Source organism: Mobula hypostoma, chromosome 14 (genome assembly GCF_963921235.1).
Source record: "Mobula hypostoma chromosome 14, sMobHyp1.1, whole genome shotgun sequence".
Classification (NCBI taxonomy): Eukaryota; Metazoa; Chordata; class Chondrichthyes; order Myliobatiformes; family Myliobatidae; genus Mobula; species Mobula hypostoma.
The window spans coordinates 6,615,863-6,640,497 of record NC_086110.1 but is presented as its reverse complement, the minus strand read 5'-3'; the positions used below and the strand labels follow the sequence as shown (position 1 = coordinate 6,640,497).

The window sequence follows — 24,635 nt, the reverse complement described above, 5'->3', positions numbered from 1 at the left end:
GAAGGTGCCTGCAGCCCTGCAACACCAGGCGAATTCATCCAGCCAGTCTCCCAAATGTTCATTCATGTATTTGGGATATCCAGAAGTTGGGCATTTGAAACTCGTGGAGGACCTGTAACATTAAAATAGGAGAAAAACCAGGCAGCTACAACATCTTTGTTTCTAACTTTAACACGTTTGGTTTGCCAAGCTTTTGAATCAGAATGAGAATCAGGTTTAATATTGCTGGCATATATCGTGAAATTTGTTAACTTTGCGGCAGGAGTACAATGCAATACGTAATTTTTAAAAAGTGAAATTACAGTATATACACATACATACACAAAGCAGGACCGAAAGAAGCTGCAGAAAGTTGTAAATCTAGTCAGCTCCGTCTTAGACACTAGCCTACAAAGTACCCAGGACATCTTTAGGGAGCAGTGTCTCAAAGGTAGGGAGCAGTGTCTCAAAGGTAGCGTCCATTAATAAGGACCTCCAGCACCCAGGGCATGCCCTTTTCTCACTGTTACCATCAGGTAGGAGGTACAGAAGCCTGAAGGCACACACTCAGCGATTCAGGAACATCTTCTTCCCCTCTGCCATCCGATTCCTAAAAGGACATTCAAGTTTTGGATACTACCTTGCTTTTTTTAATATACAGTATTTCTGTCCTTGCACATTTAAAAAAAATCTATTCAATATACGTAATTGATTTGTTTATTTGTTATTGTTTTATTTTATTTATTATTATTTTTTTCTCTCTCTGCTAGATTATGTATTGCATTGAATTGTTGCTGCTAAGTTAACAAATTTCATGTCACATGCCAGTGATAATAAACCTGATTCCGGTTCTCATTCTGAATTAAATAAGTAATTAAAAAAATGAAAATAAAAAGGTAGTGAATTGTGTTCATGGGTCCAATGTCCATTTAGAAATCAGCTGGCCGAAGGGAAGAAGCTGCCCCTGAATCATTGAGCATGTGCCTTTGGGCTTCTGTATCTCCTTCCTGATGGGAGCAATGAGAACAGGGCAAGCTATCAATGGCAAGCAAGAGAAAATCTGCAGATGCTGGAAATCCACCTATTTTAATTCTACTTCCCATTCCGATATGTCTATCCATGACCACCTCTACTGTCACGATGAGGCCACACTCGGGTTGGAGGAATAACACCTTACATTCCGTCTGGATAACCTCCAACCTGATGCCATGAACATCACTTTCTCGAACTTCCGGTAATGGCACTACCCCTGCTTCACCATTCCCAATCTCCTTTTCCCTCTCTCACCATATGTCCTTGCCTGACCATTGTCTTCCTCTGGTAATTCTCCAGCCCTGTACCTCTTTCACCAATCAATTTCCCAGCTCTTTACTTTGCCCCCCACCCCCGAGTTTCACTGATCACCTTGAGTTTCTCCCTCCCCTCCCCCTACCTTTTAACTCTACTCCCCATCTTTTTTTCTTCAGTCCTGCTGAAGGGTCTCAGCCCAAAACGTCGACTGTACTCTTTTCCTTAGATGGTGCCTGGCCTAATTAGTTCCTCTAGCATTGTGCATGTGTTGCAAGCAATTAATGATAACTGTTGCATGGTTGTCAGATCTCTTGAGTTCTCAATGCCTTACCTCATGAAGGCTGTATCAGCCTTGGGTGCACAGCCCTCATAGGTTAAATAGATACTTTTTCTGCTGGGAATTAGAACTGGGGAGCATTTCAACAGGACCAGGAGTTTAATATACTCAATTGATTCCAGGAATGAGGGGTTGCAGTTATGTAAAGCAGGTGGGGTTCTCCTTGGAGAAAAGGTGATCAACTGTAGACCAGATCACAACTGGTTTAGATCATAGAGCAGTACAACACACTACAAGCCCTTTGGCCCACAGTATTGTGCTAACCATTTAACCTTACATCCTACAAGGCCCTTTTTTTTCTATCATCCATGTACCTGTCTAAGAGTTTCTTAAATGCCCCTTACATATCTACCACCATACCACCATCCCTGGTAGTGCATTCCATGCTCTGTACCCAAACGTACCTCTGACAGTGCCCCTAAACTTTATTCCATCCTCCAATCACCTTAAAGTTACGCCCCTTGTCCTAGCCATTTCTACCCTGGGGAAAAGTCTCTGGCTGTCTCCACTCAATCTGTACCTCTTATCATCTTGTACACCTCTATCAAGTCACCTGTCATTTTCCTTCACTCCAAAGAGAAAATCTGTTGCTCAATCTATTATCGTACAACATACTCTCTAATCCAGGCAGCATCCTAGTAAATCTCCTCTGTAGTCTCTCTAATGCTTTCTTTAGTCAAGGGAAATACAGGCCCCCTCCAGGTATGAACATCTTACTGACAATGAGCATTTGGGAGACAAGTGGGATGGATTTGCTGGGCTGGGCTGCAGGCATCTTCTGATGGGTGAGAATAGGGAATACACTCCACTGGGGTGGTGTGGCACCTGTCCAGCTCTTGGCTGCATCCCTCCCCCTCCTGTCTTCTCCTCTCATTTTGGATCTCCCCCTCCCCCTTCCCCTCCCACTTTCAAACCTCTTACTAACTCTTCCTTCAGTTAGTCCTGACGAAGGGTCTTGGTCTGAAACGTCGACTGTACCTCTTCCTAGAGATGCTGCCTGGCCCGCTGCGTTCACCAGCAACTTTGATGTGTGTGGCGCTGCATTCAGTTTGTAGCTGGTGCTGCCCCCCACCCCCCGTATTCAATCTGCAGAAGGCAAAGAAGTCAAGCTCTATTGTTTCGAATGCAGATTCCGGTGGGATTCAGTGGAATCAGGCTCTGGACTATTTTGCGTGGTTGCATGTTACTGATAGTATATATATGCTTGCTGTCTTGAATGTGTGAGGATTAGGCCTCAAGCCATGGTGTCGGAGTCGGTGCGCTCCACCGGTGGTTTAGGGTAATAATTTCATTCTTAGAATGATCCAAGTTTTGCCTTGAGGTGAAAGACAAGTTGTGAGAAATAAGAAGACTTTGCTTTTCACTTTTTATCTATTGACAAACATGTTACAAACTAATGGGAAGGCGACAGGCAGAAAAAAATATTAGAAGTTCCTTTCCACAGCCCAAGGTGGTGAATTTTGACTATTCTTGGGACTGAGCTCTTGAAAATGATGGATATTGTGCAAGCTGGTGGCAGACTACATGCTGATGTTCTACTTTGTATGCCATAGAGCCACGCACATTGGAGTGCTCTCCCTCGACTCCCACCATGAACTCTTACTTCTTCAAGTTCATGATCAACTTGTTGAAGCAGTTCAACAATGAGAAAAGTCTGCTGGAAATTCGAGGGCCTTTTATCATCCGGTAAGTGCACACTTGGTTTTTCACTTTCCTGTTTTGAGTTTGTATCTTCAATGTTTACTTAACGTGAATGCTGTCGGAAATTATATCATTTTGATTGTGGAGAATGAAGGTAGTTTTGTGTGCACTTGGAAGGTCTTTTAATTAACCTTGTCATTATGACTTGACATTTCCAAATTCCTTAGTTAATCTATGCACACTGCCATGGGTTCTTTTCAAAAGAGCTTTAAAGGCTTGAACTTCCACTATTCTTTTGTGTTATTGATATTTATTTGTGAAGGGTATTGGTGTTGAGGAATTGAAAATATTTCCATTTATGACAAAATAGACACCATTATAGAGAGAAAGCAGAATCTGGCATGTAACCCTCTATCGTGGAAAGGAGGCTTCAGTTCAATATTTTTTAAGTCAAAATGAAAAGGGAAAAGGTTGTTACAACTAATAATGAAAATGCATGCAGAATTTCAAAGCATATCAGTGTCTGCAGTTTCTGAAGCGTAGTCAGTTGCAAAGTAACTAATGTGGCAGCTAATTTACTTCGAAGTCCCATGGGATTATAATAATGTTGAGTGATGAAATAATTTGAGAGATCTTTTACTCATAAAGTAAGATTTAGGAGCAGGAAGGTCCCTCAAGCTCCGTATTTCAGTTCGAGGCAGACAGCCTCTCGTCCTGAAACCAGTGAAGCACTCTCAGGTTCTTATAAATTTCATTGCATGCCCTCTCATTTCCCTAAATTTCAGGCAATTATAGGCCCATCCCACAATCTCCTGAGACATTGTGCTCAAGCCAGGAATCAATCAAATAGAGGTACATTGCACTGCCTCTCAGGAATTCTAAAGACCCTTTGATCTGGAGATCAAAACTGAACACTGTATTGTGTCTGCTGTCTCACCAAAGCCTGTGGAAATGACGCAAGACATCCCTCCTCTTATTCTCCATTTACCTTGGAATAAAACCACACATACTATTTGTTCAGCTTGTTGTTTGTTGTGTCTAAGTACAACCTTGACATAAAAAGCTTCCTGCACAATTTCTGCTGAGTCTCTGAATATTTCTTACTATTTAAGAGAAAATGTACGGATAACCTCTCATTTCCCCACAGTTTGCTTGATGTGTCTCCATCTCTTTACAGCCAATTGAATTCACTTCAAACTTACTTTCCTCTCTAGATTTTATATCAAGTTTGGATACGGCTTTGCCATCTCCATTATTACATCATTAATGTAGATTGTAAACACCCAAAACCCCATCTCCCACTATTAGCCATCTGCCAACTGAGAATGCCTCATTTGTTCCTTATGTTCTTTAACAAATTCTCTTCCTGTGCAAATAAGTTTCTCTTAACCTCCTGATGCCTTATTTTGTGTAACATGCAGTACTTTATTAAATACCCTTTGGAAACCCAGATGTATCTGGATCTTCTGGTTGCCCCTCATCCATCCTGTTACATATCTGTCATTATATTAATTCAACATTTCCTTCTTCGGCAGTTCTTCCAGACTGAGAGTGACTTCCATTCAATTCTTTGAGTTCTTATGTAGCTAAAAAGTCCTATGTGGGCATTTAGACTCTGCTGTAGGAAAGTTGAGTGTTTCTTCCATTGTTTGTACTTCCATATATACTCTCTGTGTAGAGACTCAAGGTGTTGTAGACCACTGCATTCTTGCAAGCTCCTTCTTCACTTTGTGCCAAAGATACTCAGGAATCATTGAGGAAGTTAGCGATAATGCTATGGAATTGTTTGCTCTGTTCTGCTAGGAATCTATCCCTGTGACAGAGCTCAATGTCGAGTGCTAGTTTCCTGAGCCTGCTGTCATGATTGTGCCAATATGGTGTGCTTAGTTGACTTGATAAATGTAAATGTTGGTTTCTCTATTCTGCCAATGGATTTGGAGAATTTTGCAAGACTGCAATATTGGTACTTCCTGTGTTGGATATCCATGGTTCCAAATTGTAGAGGAAGATGGAGGAGGGTCTTTGCTGCTTAGTAAAATCATGAAATAGTATTTCTCTTTCATACAACAACGTGCTCAATCTAATTAAATTATGTTTTCCTACATTCTCTATTACTCCATGCTGAATGACAGGCTTTCCTGTCAACAAATCTGCAGTGTCCTGTTTGACTTTCCTCCTTTCTTGGACAGTAAGTACTGTTGTATTTGCTGATGTCTTTACTGAATATGATCTTTGGACAATCACTGCCTCAGAAAATGTAGCTGCCAGGAAGGATTCCAGGTAAAACTGAACCTTGAGCATCAGGGACTGTTGTGTACTCTGCTTCAAAGTGACATGGCACCTCTAACATTCCAAACACAGCGATCCAGCCTGAGGGCTTTACCCATTGGACCAGACGTTGAATCAGGTAAAGGCAGAGGTGGTGGCATTTACTTCATGGCGCACAGATGTGACAGTTTTGTCTCAGTCCTGCTCCCCAAATCTGGAACATTGGACATCAAATGTCATCTGCTGTATCTGCTGAGAGAGTTCTCTGCCATCATCCTGGTAGCAGTCTACATTCCACCCTTGGGAAGTGTCAAGCTGCCACTGGAGGAGATGAACACTGTAATCAACAATTACAAGGCAGTGATGCCTTCCCGATCATTTCTGGAAGACTTCCAGCTTGAAGAAATCTCTGACAAACTGCCACCAATGTGTCACCTGTTAAATGTTAGAACCCAAAGTACCCCTCCAGCTCCCCTCCCTCCCACATGTAAGTGGCAGCAAGCAACGATGCCCCCTGCCCCGGGCAGTTTAAAAAAACAGCATCGGCATCTGCCACCGAGCACTCAAATGTGAGCAAAAATACAGCTAAGACACAGGCTTGCAGTACTCTAAAGACCGCTTGTTCACCCGGTATTCGACATACCACAGGCGCTCGTGCTCTCCCTCCCCCCCTCCCCCCTCCCCCTCCCTCCTCCCTCTCCTCTTTCTCCTCCCTCTCCCCCTCTCCCCCTCTCTCCCTCCCTTCCTCTCTCTCTCTCTCTCCCTAATAAGAGAGAAAGACGTGTCTCCATTTCACAGCGGGAGGGGAGACATAACAAACAACTTGCTAGTTCACAATGTTAACAGTTCGTTGTGATGCTTTTTCCAAACTCTGTGCCCAAAGATCTCAGGTCTCCGGCCACACAGCCTTAGATCTTCCATCTCCCACGACACATCGATCTCCTGTCCGGACACCAACCTTCAATCCACCCATCTCCAGAGCCATGAGATCTCGGCCCTCTGAAGGCAAGCTGAGCTCTTAGGCCGAGCCCTTGGCGTGCCGAATAGTGGCCAGTTGTGAAACCCCGAGAGTGGGTCCCATTCCCACAGAGAACCGTAGTTAGCGTTTAACTCCAGGTCAGGGTCTTCAAAAGAACCCTGAAAGAGAAAAATAGAGATATTAAAGATAGAAATAGGGCTGTTTCTGAAAATGCGAGCAAAGGAGTCGCTGTTAGGCGCCATTAATCCTCTTAAGCTCCTCCCCTTAAATAAATATATTTAAGGTTGGATAGATTTTTGCTTACAGGAATTAAGGGTTACGTAGTAAAGGCAGGTAGGTGGAGATGAGTCCATGGTCAGATCAGCCATGATCTTATTGAATGGCAGAACAGGCTCGACGGGCCAGATGGCCGACTCCTGCTCCTATTTGTTACATTCTTATGTCAATAAGACCAAAAGATTGATTGTGGACTTCAGGAAGGGGGAAGGCAGGAGAACACATATAAGTCCTGGTTGAAGAGTCGGGGGAAGGGTGAGCAGGTTTAACTTTCTGGGTGTCAAGGATCTGTCCTGGGACCAGCATGTTGATGCATTCTCAAAGGAGACTCACTAGTGACTCTACTTTGTTAGGAGTTTTAGGTTTGGTATGGCATCAAAAACTCTTGTAAATTTCTATACATGTATGATAGAGATCATTCTGACTGGTTGCATCACAGCCTTGTATGGAACATCTACTGTGCTTAAAAGAGGCTATCGAGTGTTGGAAACTCAGCCAACTCCATCACTGGCACAACTCTCTACACCGTATAAGACATATTCACAGGGCATTCCCTCAAGAAGGCAACATCCATTATTAAAGACGGTCAGCATCTGGGACATGATCTCTTGCCATGACCACCATCAGAGAGAAGGTACAAGAGCCTAAATATTCACACTTAACGATTCAGGAACAACTTCTTGCATGTTGCTATCAGATTTCTGAATGGTCCATGAACACTACCTAATTTTTGAACTATTTGTTTTGTAATTCATATTTTTTGCCTGTGCACTGTATTACTAAGACAATGAAATAAATTTGATTCTGATTTTGCATCCACCATCTATGCAGCTACTTCAATTAGATCATTGGTTGTCACGTGTACCCAGTGGTATTTAGAACTGTTAATTTCTACAGTTTTTAAAGATTTTTGATGTATGAATTATATTAATCCTCCATTCATTAATCTTTATTATTTCTAACATTAATTGGATCTTCAACTTCTCACTAGCCCATCTGTTCTCCTGGTACCCCTCCTCTTTCCCTTTCTCCCATGGTCCACTCTGCTTTCCTATCAGATCGTTTTTTCTCCAGCCCTTTACTTTCTCACTTCATTCCCCACCCCCCCCTTCCTCCATCCACCTAGCTTCACTTATTACTTCTCAGCTTATACTCCTTCCCCCACCCCATCCCCCAAGTGTTACATTGGTCAGACAAGGTTTGTATTGCTCTTAACAAAATTGATGGCAATCGCTTACAAACTTCTTGTAATAATGCAGCACGGTCAAACCAAGTGTTATTCAGAGGCCAGAGGTATTGCCCCTGCAGTCATAGGCAACACAAAGCACAACTAAGTAGCGGATACAGCTCAGTCCACAATCAGCAAAACTCTCCCCACAATGAGCACATTTACAAAGAGTGTTGCCAGAAGAAAGCAGCATCCACCATCAAGGACCCCCACCATCCAGCCATGCTCTTTTCTCATTATTACTATTGAGCAAGAGCCTTAAATCCCACACCACCAGGTTTAGGAGCAGTTACCCTACATCCATCAGGCTCCAGAACCACTCTGGATAACTTCACTCACCTCAACTCTGAACTGATTCCACAATCTACAGACTCACTTTCAATGACTCACGACTCATGTTTGCAGCATGATTTATTTATTTTTTTATTTCCGTGATTTGTCTTCTTTCACACATTGGTTGCTTGTCAGTCTTTGTTTACGTATTTTATTTATCTAGAGAGAGAGAGCACAGGCAGGCCCTTCTGGCTCAACAAGCCACACCACACAGCAACCCACCTATTTAACCCGAGACTAATCTCAGGACAATTTACAATGACCAGTTAACCAGTATGTCTTTGAACTAAGGGAGGAAACTTGTGTGGTCATGGGGAGAACATACAACCTCCTTAAAGATGGTGTCAGAATTAAACTCCGATACCCCGAGTTGTAATCGGGTGGCACTAACCGCTACGCTGCCATGGCGCCCCCATGGTATTGTTTTCATAGATTCTATTGTATTTCTTTATTCTCCTGTAAGTGCCTGCAATGAAATAAATCTCAGGGTAGTATTTGGTGATATTTACCTACATACTTTGATAATAAATTTACTTTGACTTTAATTGTCCACAAAGCAAACCTCAGTAGGTTTTCACTGTTGCCCTTGGTGGTTCTAAGCAGCTTCTCCCCAAAAAACAGTGGCTAAATATTGCAGAAAAAAAATCTTGTAAGAATGAACAGAGTAAGACATTTGACAAGAGAGGTCACCAAAAGCCATCTTCACCCCAAACTTTGGAGAGAGACTCTTCTGTGTGTGCGCAACCTAATCCAGAAGGCTCTCCTTATTCATATCTGTGATGAACTCACAGGTTTCAAATCGAGAGGTAGGATTCCCCTGATTCTCAGAACCCTGTTGCAGGTATATCTCCGATCAGATTCAGTATACTACGTACAATACTTCTCACCTCTACATTGCAGGAGTTCAAAAAAAACCTCAACAGACAGAGTGAGAACCTTCTAATTTGCTTAATCTGAGTTTTGCGTATGTCTTTCAAAGGGTGATTTGGCTGCAGATCATAAAAAGACATTTATTCCATTATACAAAGCATAGAACACATTTTTCTTCAGGAACTTAAGGGGGCTCCACTGTCTTTCTCTCATCTTGGGGGTATGCCAGCATTCCCTGGGAATACCCCACAGGGGTTGGAAAGTGCTGTTCATCTGAGGTGTAACACTTTAAACTCTGCTGCCCCAGTACTGTAAAGAAACATCCTACTGATGCCAGAATTTCATCTTATAAATCTTGTTGGTCTTGACACAGCAAATTGTTACAGAGAGAATCATACAGGACTAATTTTGTGCAGCTGCTAATGCATTCTGCAGCTCGTTTACATTCTCAAAGCAATGTTGGGGAGGTTACTTGCAATTGTAAAATCAAAACCTTGGCACAGACAAATTTTTTAGACCTGTTCTTGACTGTGGTCGAGACAAATATTTGCTGGGTCTGGTGTTCTTCTTTCAATTATTACTGGAGGATCTTTTAAGCCTGCTCAGACTTGATGAGATTTAAATTCTTAATGGTCAGACAGCATCTCCTTTATACTTTATACTTTATTGTCACCAAACAATTGATACTAGAACATACAATCATCATAGCGATATTTGACTCTGCGCTTCCCGCTCCGGCCATATACTGAGCTGAAGTGTGCCAGCTCAGATTTTCAGGATAAATTTGTGTCCCTACACAGTGGTGTATTCAGTAGCTCATACAGCCAGTGTTACCTGAGCCAGTGTTACACAGAGTTTTAGTGAACACCTCAGGGAAGAATTCCAACCTCAGACTGGTGTACAGTTGTAGGCAGTAAAACATACAGTGGAATATGTATCGAATCAGCGAATATTGTGCTGGCAGCCCACTTCTGGTGTCAACATAGCAAATCTTCAATTTACTAACTCCAACCCATATATCTTTGGAACGTGGGAGGAAATTGGCACACCCAGAGAAAACAGGGTGATCACGGGGAGAATGTACAAATTCCTTATGGATAGCTGCAGGAAATTAATGGATTGGTAATTACACGAACCACTACACTACCAAGTTATCCCCTATTTGATGACTGCGCTTACAAGAGCCATTGCTTGCCTCATCATCTGCTTTGTCATGTATAATTGCACCTGCTTTTGTGTTCCTTTCCTGCAGAGCATCTGCAATATATCACCAGTCAGGTGGAACCAGTGCCTCTGAGACAATTTGAAGCTGCTCATATCCATCTGATTCAAGCACTTGGCTCATACCCATAACTGTATTTCTCCTACAGTTTCTGAAAGTGCTTTGGCCCTCATCTCACACCTGTCTGAGAGGCATTCATGGTATATACAACACTTGGGAACTTTTGATGCAGCCTGTTTCAAATTAGCTTCAATAAATGTGCATTCCTACCTTGTCCAGAAAATGTACTCACTTAACACGCAGAGACTAAACTTCTCAGTGCACAATGCCTGTCTTTTCATTGCTCTGATATGCAAATGTAAATGAGGACTACTGGCAATTTTCAATTTATGACCCACTTTCAATAAATATTTGGATAATATTTGCATAATTATTTTTTCACTTGAAGTTCTGAATATTTAGACTGACCTGACATTTGACATTCATATTAATGAGATAAAATGGAGAAAATCTGTGTCCCTTCAATACTTGCACATTATGAATGGTTTCCTTGGAAACAGTGAACTGATTCCCATAATGTGTTTTAATTACATTCTCACGCTTCATTTCGAAATTTTGATGAGTCAGTAGGATGCCTGGGATTTGAACGCTGACCCTTTAAAATGGGCTTTCAAAGCTGCTGAATTCTTTTCTTGGGTGTGGACATTTAATATCCTAAGGGCCATCTAATCACAATTATATTATGATCTTTTGGAATTCAGTTCTTTTGTTGATAAATTGAAAATGATCTGTATGATTATTATTATATGTTCCTTTAGAAAATGTGGGCATTGTAGGAAATACCAGCATATGTTTCCCATGCCTAATTGCCCTTGAGAAGGTAGTGATGAGCTTCTTGAACCACTGTTGTCGTTCAGGTGGAGGTCTTCCTTCTGTGCTGTCGAGTTCCATCAGTTAGATCCAATATTACTGAGGGGGATGGTGACTATTTCTAGTTAAAATTGTGTGAGACTTAAAGTGGTTTTCCCACGAGTACTGACACAAGGTTTTGACCTGAAACTTCGACAATCTCTCCATCCCACCAACTGCCCCACAGAGGCTGGCTCGACCCTTACACACAAAATGCTCAGCAGATCAGGCAGCATCAATGGAGAAAAATGAAGACCAAGTTCCTTCATCACAACTGGAACAGAAGGGGACAGAAGCCAGAGTAGGGAAAGGGGGTAGACCACAGACTTGCACTGAGTTCCTCCAGCAGGTTATTATTCTAGATTCCAGTGCCTGCTTCCCTTGTTTTCCTTGGTGGTTGGGGTCATGAGCTGAGAGGATGGTATCAAGGAAGTCTGCATGAGTAACTTCAGTGCATTTTGTAAAAGGAGGCAGACTGTAGCCTTTCACAAACACAAGAAAATCTGCAGTTGCTAGAAATCCAAAGCAACAAACACAATGCTGGAGAAACTCAGCATGTCAGGCAGCAGCAATGGAAAAGAGTACAGTCAACATTTTGGGCTGAGGCTCTTCGTCACGACTGGAAAGAAAGAGGAGAAGGAGGGGGGGAGGAAGAAGTACAAAGAGCTAGGTAATAGGTGGAACCAGGAGAGGGGGAGGGATGAAGTAAAGAGCTGGGATGTTTATGATGAAAGAGGTACAGTTTGGAAGTACACCTGGAAGTACAGTTTGGGCCCCTGAATGGTCGTGAAGGAAGAAGTGGCGCACTTGGTGTGGCAGCGGGAGGATGGGGTGAGGGCAGACTTGTGCGAAATGGAAGAGATATCGGTGAGGGCAGCATTGATAGTGGAGGAAGAGAAGCCCTTTTCTTTGAAGAAAGAGGACATATAACTACTAAGATAATCCTCTGTAACTTCTGGAACTGTACAACTTCTCCAATGTAATCTAACAGCTGAAATCTCACTCTTAAAATCACCCAGGTAAATATCGTCTTCACCCTCTCCAAGCATCCTTCCTAAAAAAAATCCGATGCAAGACTCCTGCAGTGGTCTACCAGGGATCTGTACATCTCTCCACTTCATCTCTCTTTATGAAGCTAATGATCCTGCGTGCTTTACTAATTTGCTTTCCCATTACCCTGCCGCCTTCCAGGACTTTTGCAGAAATACCCTCTGGTAATTCTGTTGCTCTCATATTATTATAAATGTGTTGCATCCAAGAATGCTTCTCATTATTTCTTCTGCTAAAGCAAATTTATTTATACTTCTCTGAATTAAATTCCAACTGCCACTGGCATTTATTTTATCAACCCTTTGGAGTCATACTGTCAATCGCTGTTCTCAATTGACTACAGTTTATAGAACATAGAGCATTACTGTACAGTACAGACCCTTCGGCCCATGTGTTGTACTGAACCTTTTAACCCACTCTGAGATCAGTCTAACTCTTCCCTTCATTTTTCTATCATCCATGTGCCTATCTAAGAGTTTTTTAAATGTCCCTAATGTATTAGCTTCTACCACCACCCCGGCAGGGAGTTCAATGCACTCACCATACTCTGTAAAATAAATAAGTAAATACCTTGGGCATCCCCCCATGTACGTCCCTATATTCACCTTAGAATTATGCCCCCTTGTATTAAGCATTTCTGCCCTAGGAAAAGTTCTCTGGATATCCACTCGATCTATGCCTCTTATCATCTGTATCAACTCGCCTTTCATCCTCCTTCGCTCCAATGAGGAAAGCCCTAGCTCACTCAGCCTATTCTCATAAGGCATGTTCTCTAATCCATCACCATTCTGGTAAATCTCCTCTCCACGCTCTGTAAAACTTCCACATCCTTCCTATAATGAGATTACCAGAACTGAACACAATATTCCAAGTGTGTTCTAACCAGAGACTTGTAGAGCTGCAACATTACCTCATGGTTCTTCAGCTCAATCCTCCGTCTAACAAAGGCCAACACGTCTTTCATCTTCTTAACAAACTTTTCAACTTGCATGGCAGCTTTGCCGGATCCATGGACGTGGATCTCAAGATCCTTCTGCTCCACCATACTGCGAGGAATCATACCATTCTGCCTTCAAATTTGACCTTCCAAACTGAATCACTTCACATTTTTCTTGCCATCTCTGTCTGACGTCAGCCCTTTTTCTTTCCATTACACTGTGTTGAATTATTTATAACCCCTCCTTTTGAGGATCTTTGTGGCATTGTCTAGTATTTGAAGCTCTGCACAAGTGAAAGTTCAGGCAGTAGTTACTGATGCAGTATGCTTTGTTTTGGGTGGGGTGTGAGCACTCTTCGTCACCTTCTTAGCAAAGGTTTAAGATCATGGAACTGACTATAAAACCAGTACCCAATTAAGCTGAACTTCAGGTGGAGCCTGAAGCTCCATACCTGCTGGTCAGTTTTGTTGCCAGTGTGTTTGTGTAGCTCAGCAGCTAAGTTTGCTCCAGTAGATAATCTTCCCCTCAGAGCACATCTCAGATGAAGTCTTCTGATGATGTATTTCTTCAGTGGGATACCTCTGTATAGGACAACCCCACTGTGAGACCTGAATCCCTGGTTTAAGCTGTCATTGACCACAAAGGTTTGCACAACTTTTTGCAGTATGTGCTTATGTAGGAAATGAACTCCTGATGATTGTGAAGAGCAAGAGGATAAGACATGAGAGAATAGGACCAATCAAGTGTGACAGAGGAAAAGGGCGTATCGAACCAGAGAAGATAGCAGAGGTACTTAATGAATACCTTGCTTCAGTACTTACTGTGGAAAAGGATCTTGGCAATTGTAGGGATGACCACCAGCGGGTTGAAAAGCTTGAACATATAGACATTAAGAAAGAGGATGTGCTGGAGCTTTTGGAAAGCATTAAGTTGGATAAGTCACCAGGACCAGACGAGATGTACCCCAGGCTACCGTGGGAGGCTAGAGAGGAGATTGCTGAGACTCTGGCAGTGATCTTTGCATCATCAATGGGAATGGGAGAGGTTCCGGAGGACTGGAGGGTTGCAGATGATGTTCCCTTATTCAAGAAAGGGAGTAAAGATAGCCCAAGAAATTATAGACCAATGAGTCATACTTCAGTGGTTGGTAAGTTATGGAAAAGATCCTGAGAGGCAGGATTTATGAACATTTGGAAAGGCATAATATGATTAGGAATACTCACCATGGCTTTCTCAAAGGCAGGTCATGCCTTACGAGCCTGATTGAATTTTTTGAGGATGTGACTAAACATGTTGATGAAGGTAGAGCCGTGGATGTAGTGTATATGGATTTCAGCAAAGCATTTGATAAGGTACCCCATGCAAGGCTTATTGAGAAAGAGACCAGAGGATCCATGGGGACCTTGCTTTGTGGATCCAGAATTTGCATGCCCACAGAAGGCAAAGAGTGGTTGTAGATGGGTCATATTCTGCATGGAGTTTGGTGACCAGTGGTGTGCCTCAGGGGTCTGTTCTGGGACCCCTTCTCTTTGTGATTTTTATAAATGACCTGGATGAGGAAGTAGAGGGATGGGTTAGTAAATTTGCTGATGACATAAAGGTTGGGGGTATTGTGGATTGTGTGGAGAGCTGTCAGAGGTTACAGCGGGATGATAGGATGCAAAATTGGGCTGAGAAATGACAGATGGAATTCAACCCAGATTAGTGTGAGGTTGGTCATTTTGGTTGGTCAAATATGATGGCAGAATACAGTATTAATGGTAAGACTCTTGGCAGTGTGGAGGATCAGAGGGATCTTGGGGTCCGAGTCCATAGGACACTCAAAGCTGCTGTGCATGTTGACTCGGTGGTTAAGAAGGCAAATGTTGTATTGGCTTTCATCAACCGTGGGATTGAGTTTAGGAGCCGAGAGGTAATGTTACAGCTATATAGAACCCTGGTCAGACACCACTTGAAGTACGGTGCTCAGTTCTGGACACCTCACTACAGGAAATATGTGGAAACTATAGAAAGGGTGCAGAGGAGATTTACATAAAACAATTACGGCATGGAAACAGGCCATCTCGGCCCTTCTAGTCTGTGCCGAATGCTTAATCTCACCTAGTCCCACCGACCTGCCCTCAGCCCATAACCCTCCATTCCTTTCCTGTCCATATACCTATCCAATTTTACTTTAAATGACAATATCGAGCCTGCCTCTACCACTTCTACTGGAAGCTCGTTCCACGTAGCTACCACTCTCTGAGTAAAGAAGTTCCACCTTGTATTACCCCTAAACTTTTGTCCCCTAATTCTCAACTCATGTCCTCTTGTTTGAATCTCCCCTACTCTCAATGGAAAAAGCCTATCCACTTCAACTCTATCTATCCCCCTCATAATTTTAAATACCTCTATCAAGTCCCCCCTTAACCTTCTATGCTCCAAATAATAAAGACCCAATTTGTTCAACCTTTGTAACTTAGGTGCTGAAACCCAGGTGACATTCTAGTAAATCTTCTCTGTACACTCTCTATTTTGTTGACATCTTTCCTATTATTGGGTGACCAGAAGTGTACACAATACTCCAAATTTGGCCTTATCAATGCCTTGTACAATTTTAACATTACATCCAAACTTCTATACTCAATGCTCTGATTTATAAAGGCCAGCATACCAAAAGCTTTCTTCACCACCCTATCCACATGAGATTCCACCTTCAGGGAACTATGCACCATTATTCCTAGATCCCTCTGTCCTACTGCATTCTTCAATGCCCTACCATTTACCATGTGTGTTCTACTTTGATTAGTCCTACCAAAATATAGCACCTTACACTTATCAGCATTAAACTCCATCTGCCATCTTTCAGCCCACTCTTCTAACTGGCTTAAATCTCTCTGCAAGCTTTGAAAACCTACTTCATTATTCACAAATCCACCTACCTCAGTATCGTCTGCATACTTACTAATCCAATTTACCACCCCATCATCCAGAGCATTAATATATATGACAAACAACATTGGACCCAGTACAGATCCCTGAGGCACACCACCGGCCTCCAACCTGACAAACAGTTATCCACCAATATTCTCTGGCGTCTCCCATCCATCCACTGTTGAATCCATTTTACTACTTCAATATTAATACCTAACAATTGAACCTTCCCAACTAACCTTCCATGTGGAACCTTGTCAAAGGCCGTACTAAAGTCCATATAGACAACATCCACTGCTTTACCCTTGTCAACTTTCCTAGTAACATCTTCAAAAAATTCAGTAAGATTTGTCAAACATGACTTTCCATGCACAAATCCATGTTGACTGTTCCTAATCAGACCCTGTCTATTCAGATAATTATATATACCATCTCTAAGAATACTTTCCATCAATTTACCCACCAGTGACGTCAAACTTACAGGCCGATAATTGCTAGGTTTACTCTTAGAACCCTTTTTAAACAATGGAACAACATGAGCAATATGCTAATCCTCCGGCACCATCTCTGTTTCTAATGACATTTGAAATATTTCTGTCAGAGCCCCTGCTATTTCCACACTGACTTCCCTCAAGTTCCTAGGGGATATCCTGTCGGGACCCGGAGACTTATCCATTTTTTATACTCCTTAAAAGCGCCAATACTTCCTCTTCTTTAATCATCATAATTTCCATAACTTCCCTACCTGTTTCCCTTACCTTACACAATTCAATATCCTTCTCCTTAGTGAATACTGAAGAAAAGAAATTATTCAAAATCTCCCCTATATCTTTTGGTTCCACACATAGCTGTCCACCCTGATTCTCAAAGGGACCAATTTTATCCCTCACTATCCTTTTGCTATTAATATAGCTGTAGACACCCTTTGGATTTATTTTCACCTTACCTGCCAAAGCAATCTCGTATCTTCTTTTAGCTTTTCTAATTTCTTTCTTAAGGTTGTGTTTACATTCTTTATATTCCTCGAGCACCTCATTTACTCCATGCTGCCTATACTTATTGTAGATATCTCTCTTTTTCCGAACCAAGTTTCCAATAATCCTTGAAAACCATGGCTCTCTCAAACTTTTAACCTTTCCTTTCAACCTAACAGGAACATAAAGATTCTGTACCCTCAAAATTTCACCTTTAAGTGACCTCCATTTCTCTATTACATCCTTCCCATAAAACAATTTGTCCCAATCCACTTCTTCTAAATCCTTTCCCATCTCCTTAAAGTTAGCCTTTCTGCAATCAAAAATCTCAACCCTGGGTCCAGAGCTATCCTTCTCCATGATTATATCGAAACTAATGGCATTATGATCACTGGACCCAAAGTGCTCCCCAACACATACCTCCGTCACCTGACCTATCTCATTCCCTAACAGGAGATCCAACACTGCCCCTTCTCTAGTTAGTACCTCTATGTATTGCTGCAAAAAACTCCTGCACACATTTTACAAACTCCAAACCATCCAGCCCTTTTACAGTATGGGCTTCCCAGTCTATGTGTGGAAAATTAAAATATCCCACAATCACAACCTTGTGCTTACTACAAATATCTGCTATCTCCTTACAAATTTGCTCCTCCAATTCATGCTCCCCATTAGGTGGTCTATAATACACCCCTATAAGTGTTACTACACCTTTCCCATTCCTCAATTCCACCCAAATAGCCTCCCTAGACAAGCCCTCTGATCTGTCCTGCCAGAACACCGCTGTAATATTTTCTCTGACAAGCAATGCAACACCTCCCCCTCTTGACCCTCCAATTCTATCACACCTGAAGGAACGAAATCCAGGAATATTTAGTTGCCAATCACACCCCTCCTACAACCATGTTTCACTAATAGCTACAACATCAAACTTCTAGGTATCAATCCATACTCTAAGCTCATCCACCTTTCTTACAATGCTCCTAGCATTAAAATAAACGCATTTAAGAAATTTTCCACCTCTTACTCTCTGTTTATCACTAACAACTTTAGTATCTCTTTTTTCTTCCTTCTCCCCTACATTTGTTCCTACACTCTGGTTCCCCTCCCCCCTTGTATCTAGTTTAAATCCACTGGAGCCTCTCTAGCAAACCTACCTGTAAGAATGTTTGGCCCCCTCCAGTTCAGACGTAAACTGTCCCGTCGGTTCAGGTCCCACCTTCCCTGGGAAACTGCCCAATTATCTATAAATCTGAAGCCCTCCCTCCTGCACCATGTCTGCAGCCACGTGTTGATCTGCGCTATCTTACTATTTCTAAACCTGCTTGCATGTGGCACTGATAGCAATCCTGAGATTGCTATCCTGTAGGTCCTGTCCTTTAACCTGGCACCTAATTCCCTGAACACACCCTTCAGGACGTCCTCACTCTTCCTACCCACGTCATTGGTCCCTACATGGACCACGACATCCGGCTGCTCACCCTCCCTCTTGAGAATATGGAGAACTCAATCCGAGATATCGCAGACCTTGGCACCAGGGAGGCAACAGACCATCCGGGATTCTCGATCTCTTCCACAAAACCTCTTACCTGTCCCCCTAACTATCGAATCCCCTATCACTACTGCTCTCCTGTTTTCCCTCCTTCCCTTCTGAGCTGAGGGTCCAGTCTCCATGCCAAAGACGCAACCACTGCAACTTGTCCCTGGTAGGTCGTCCCCATCAACAGTATCCAAAATGATATACTTATTATTGGTGGAAACGGCCGCAGGGGTGCTCTGCTCATTCTGTCTATTCCCCTTCCTTCTCCTGACAGTCACCCAGCTACCTGTCTCCTGACTCCTAGGGGTGACTATCTCTCTGTAACTCCTGTTTATTTCTGCCTCTGCCTCCTGAATGATCCGAAGTTTCTCCAGCTCCAGTTCCCTAACTCGGTTTGTCAGGAGCTGCAGGTGTATATCAGGAACAATTGTGCTCGCCCTGACTTCCCACATACTGCAAACGGAGCACTCGACTGCCCTAACCGCTGCCTCCATTACCTACTCTTAAGGTAATTAAATTAATTAAAGGAACTTACCTAGCCTTGCCTCACTGGGAGCAGGCTCGTCCTCACCCTCTGCTCGCCGAAGCCCCTTGAGCCAAAGCCTTCTTACTCTGTCTCCCACTGCTACATCGCCTGCTCCGTCAATCTGCTCACTTTTTAACTCTCCCGCTGCCTCACGGTCCGACTTTCACACGCTTGCACAGTCATCCCCTATTCAACCGCTGAAGAAATGTTGCAAGGATGTTGCGTGGATTCGGGAGCATGCCTTATGAGAATAGGTTGAGTGAACTCGGCCTTTTTTCTTTGGAGCAGCGGAGGATGCGAAGTGACCTGATAGAGGTGTATAAGACGATGAGAAACATTGATCATGTGGATAGTCAGAGGCTTTTTCCCAGGGGTGAAATGGCTATCACGAGAGGGTACAGTTTTAAGGTGCTTGGAAGTAGGTACAGAGGGATGTCAGGGGTAAGTTTTTTATGCAGAGAGTGATGAGTGCATGGAATGGGCTGCCGGCAATGGTGGTGGAGGCGGATGTGATAGGGTCTTTTAAGAGTCTCCTGGATAGGTACATGGAGCTCAGAGAAATAGAGGGCTTTGGGTAACCCTAGGTAATTTCTAATGTAAGTACATGTTCAGCACACCATTGTGGGCTGAAGGCCCTGTATTGTGCTGTAGGTTTTCTATGTTAAGATTTCTTTTAAAGGCTTTCTTAGACTTCTCCACTTGATGTTTGATGTCGTTTCCATGAAAGTGGATGGAATCCTTATTCCAGAATCTATTGGTACACCAATGCTTGCATGGAAAAGATTGTCTGGTCTTGAAAAGGTAAAGAAGCAATGAAATAATATCCTCAAACACTAATTCCAACAATCAGGAACTCCACAGTATTCTTACTTTATTTTTATTAAATTAGTCTGGAGCAGTTATGTGTTGATATATGATGCAAAACAAAAACATGGTTGTCAACTAATTGGTTCTCAACTTTGTGCTGTCGTAACAGTTGTCTCAGTGGAGTTGGGTTATCACAGGTGGGAATCTCTTAAAGAGAGCATCAGTCTTTAATAATCCACTACATTTCTCAATAATTGGTGAGGGTACTGCTGTCTAACCACTGCGGACAGTTTGAACTACCTGTTAAAAGCTTCATTCTAGGTTAACATTAATATGGCAGAGCGCAGAGTTTAATCAACACCTCTCCACAATAATGTGATCTTGTTAACATTTAAGATACCAGAAATAGAACTTTAAGATGTTATCATGCCAGCAGCTTGCATTCACCATCAAGATCAGGCGTTCTTCCAAGGCTGACTCTGTGACAATGAGAATGAATGATTTTCTTTGGTATTACACTCTTTGCAACTTCAGAATGTCACAGGGCACTTAAAAATAATTATGTATGTTGTAGTCACAATAGAAATGTGGCAACAATTTGCATACAGTGAATGCTGGGCACATTTCAGCTGTGTTGCTGAAGTTCTATATTGTTGTATGCTAGTGTCATAGATGGGCTACGTACAGCAGGAGCTCCTGGGAGCAGCATTGGTTCAGTAGATCAAACTAACTCGTGCCACTCTGAAATTTTATCTGAATGCAGTGTTCCATATTGGGGAGTCAAACCAGGGTAGAACTCAATACAGTATTGGTCTACCTACTGCAGTATTTCACATCAGTGGAATGGGAACGTGAATGGCGCCACAGATCAGGCCATATGTGCTGCGGTGGGAAGAGCCTGCACCCACCTAGATAAGTAATTTAATGCCTGCTATCCTGTCCCAATAAACAAAGGTCTGTAGCTGTTAGTAGATAATTTGAGTTTGTTTCTTTCTGCCTTACCACTAAGCCGGATAAAGTTTTGATGTAACGTAACATTTTATATCTTACAAAATAAGATATAAAAAATGAAGATTTATAAATAATATCTATTGATATATTTCTTTACATATAGGTGAGTAACTAAAACTGCATGCAATACTCCAAATTAGACCTCACCACCACTCTGAAGAATGTTCTGGAACAGAGTGACTTAGGAGTACAGGTGCATAGTTTGCAGCGCCACAGGCAGACTGGGTGTTGACGAAGGATTTGGCATGCTGATCTTCATCAATCAAGGTATTGAGTATAGGACTTGGATGTAGTGATGTAGTGTTGCAGTTACTGTTGTAGAGCACAACACACAAACAAACCCTTTGGCCTATCTAGTCCTTGCCAAACTGTTATTCTACCTAGTTCCATTGACTGCACCGCAATGTCTTAGGCACACACACATATATATAGCTAGGGTGCCTATGATATTCAGTACACCCTATCCTCGTTATATGCGGGGGATATTTTCCTTGAAGTTGACGCATAATGTGAAATCGCATAATGTGAATAATTATTTAAATGGAGAAAATAGGGATGCGTTCCAGAGGGCTTCCTAAATATGTTTTATCTGTAACTTATTCACATTTTTATACCAATACGACACAAAAGCAGTACTACAAGACAATATTTGTATTACATTTAATCAATTTAAGGTAATATTCCATGTAATAAATCATAGAAAGTTAACATCCTCTGTGTACAGTACTCACCAACAATGGCAGGTGTGTTCGCTCGGGGAGATGAGTGGTTGTTGTGGTGTCCGGCAGCTTTACACGGATAAGGTGGATGGTTGTGTTCGTCAGGATAATATCAAGCACAGCAAGGGGTGAAGGAAGACTCTCAGAACTCTTAGAACTGCTGGCAGCAGCAGATTACAGTGATTTGCATAAAGTGGTGAGGGTTGTTTGCTTGGCAGCATTTTGTTTTTCAGCATAAATTTACTTGTAGGGAAGAAGGGTTGATGGCAGGGAATGACTGAAATGCTGACTCTGTTCTAAACTTGGGTCCATGTCCATCGCCATTTGTGCCAGGTGTTCCAACTTCCACCATTCTCATTCCCTCACCGTTGGTGAACTCTTGGGATTTTCGAAATCGTCTGTTGCTTGCAGCATCTGAGAGATAGTTCGCGGTAAAAAAAATACGTACACCTTGAATGTGGATTACACCTTGGTCGAGTGGTTGAATCAGCGATGTTGTGTTAGGCGGCAGGAAGGGCACTGTTCTGTTAGGATGAATGCTGTCCAAATGTTTAGGATGGGCTGGTGCATTGTCAAGCAACAAAAGAACTTTAAAGGCAAGATTCTGTTCCCAACAGTAGCGTCCCAGAACTGTGTTACCGTCAGCTGATGCCGCGCTGTTTATAATTTCCAACTTTTTTTCAAGTGTTAAAGCAGTTCTCTGCCGTTCGGCTGACGGCCCAAGACATGACATCAGACGCTTAGGAGGCATAGTTAAATACTTCAAGCACAAAATCACTGCACCGTAGGTAAAACCAACAAAAAGTTTAAGATCGCGCATCCACACCTTGCCAAAACCAATGCGAGAGTGGCGGGGGAGAGATTGTGAGGCGCGCGCACAATTTTATTGGCGGGAAAGCGGTGCTTCTCATCCCAACAGTGAGATGGTGAGGTGTGCGCACGTGACTTGTATTGGCGGGAAGGCGGTGCTCCTCGCATAACTGTGAACTGGACGCATATTACGAGACGTTGGTAGAAATAGGTTCCTCGCATAACTGTCAATCCGCATAGTCTGAAGATGTATATAACGAGGATAGGGTGTACTGCGTTTGTCCATGTGGAGCGGAGAGCAAGTTTGTAAATCTGGCAGGAGCAAAGTAAGTTGGGAATGGCGAAGGTGCATGCCATGGGAGGGGTGCAGTGCAGGTGGCAGAGAAGTGAAGGGGCAGGGTGTGGCACAGCCACAGACACATCTAGCCCTGAAACGACAGGCAACGTCATTTGATTCCAAGCAATTGGTTAATTGATCATTACAGAAGTCTCTCTCGTGCTTCCCACTCCTTCCCTTTCCCTTCCCCTCCCCCTTTTCCCAACCATGATATCCGTCTCCCTGCCCCCTTCTGCTCGCAACAGAGATCCATATCGAAATTGGGTTTACCATCACTCTTACTCACAGGAAATTTTTTTTTTGCAGTCGCAAAGTGCAAAATTGCTACAGTACTGTGCAAAAGTCTTAGGCACCCTTGCTATATGTACTGTATGTGCCTTAGACTTTTGCACAGTACTATATCTATCCAGCTTTGCTTAAATGTTGTAATCAAACCCGCATCTAGCACTTCCCCCAGCAGCTCATTCCACACTCGCACCACCTTCGTGTTCTCCTCAAACATTTCATCTTTCACTTGTTACGTAACCGGCAACAATGAATATTAATCGAGACAGGTTTTATAAAAACAATCGAACATTTATTAAACACATAAAAGCGATAAGGGAAAAAAAAACAGCCGTTCATCAACTCCACTCAGCTCTGGCTCTTAAAGAGTTAAATACGGAAACAGTTATTAAAGCGATACAGTCAAACATAGTTCTTAAAGCAAAAACTTTGAAAGTCCAACAGTTTTTCACATTCAATTGGGAGAGACTTCTCTGGAGAACGATTTCTTCACCGACGTACCTTTACTGCTGGTTCTGTCCACAGGATTCCCAATGCCGAAAATAAACAGTTTAAATCGACTGACCTTAAATTCCTTTTAGAGAGAGAGAGCCTTTTAGCATGAACTCATTGCGCTTTTACAAGAGTTATCTCAATGCAGTTTCTCTTCAACGAAGACTCAATAGGGGCGATCCTTTATTAAACTGCCAACCGATGCCAACTTCTCTCGATCCTTCACTTCGATGAATTCTTCACTCTCCCTTCAAAACTGTCGGAATTGAGTAAATTGGCACTTTCAGCCACAAATTCCCAGCTCAAATACAATATCTTGTAAGAGAACGCACCTTCCGTTTTAAAAATGAAACTGCGTCACAAAAACAAACACGCAACAGAATCGGAGGCACAACACGTTCTACCTGGAAATCTACAAACTCAAAAACCCACTGCATCATCTGAGTTGACCCTTATATAGTCACGGGGCACGTCATCATGTGACCTCAACGGCGGGAAAATCACATCAGGTGACCTCCAAAAGACCATTACAGCATTCTCACAAAAAAAACAGATTCTCCTTGAGCATGTAACACACTCTTAATCTATAACCTCTTATAACCTATGACCTCTAGTTCTGGTCTCACCCAACCTCAGTGGGAAAAAAAACAGCTTGCCTTGCCTTATTGATAGCCCTTATAATTTTGTATACCTCTGTCAAATCTCCCCTCATTCTCCTGTACTCCAGTGAATAAACTTCTAAACTTTTCAACCTTTCCCTGCAAATCAGGCCCTCAAGTCCCAGCAACGTCCTTGTAAATTTTCTCTGTACTCTTTCAATCTTATTAATATCTCTCTTGTAGGTAGGTGACTAGAGCTGTATACAATACTCCAAATTTTGGCCTCACCTCATCCCAACTCC

General features: G+C 42.6%; 1 protein-coding gene across 1 annotated transcript in view; it reads left to right on the top strand.

Moving 5' to 3' along the window:
• vac14 (vac14 homolog (S. cerevisiae)) overlaps positions 1–24,635 on the top strand; it is a 454,421-nt gene that overhangs the window by 197,700 nt on the left and 232,086 nt on the right. The window contains exon 15 of the mRNA XM_063066634.1: positions 3,160–3,292. Within this exon, the coding sequence (XP_062922704.1) occupies positions 3,160–3,292 (133 nt within the window). The remainder of the gene's footprint in view (positions 1–3,159; positions 3,293–24,635) is intronic.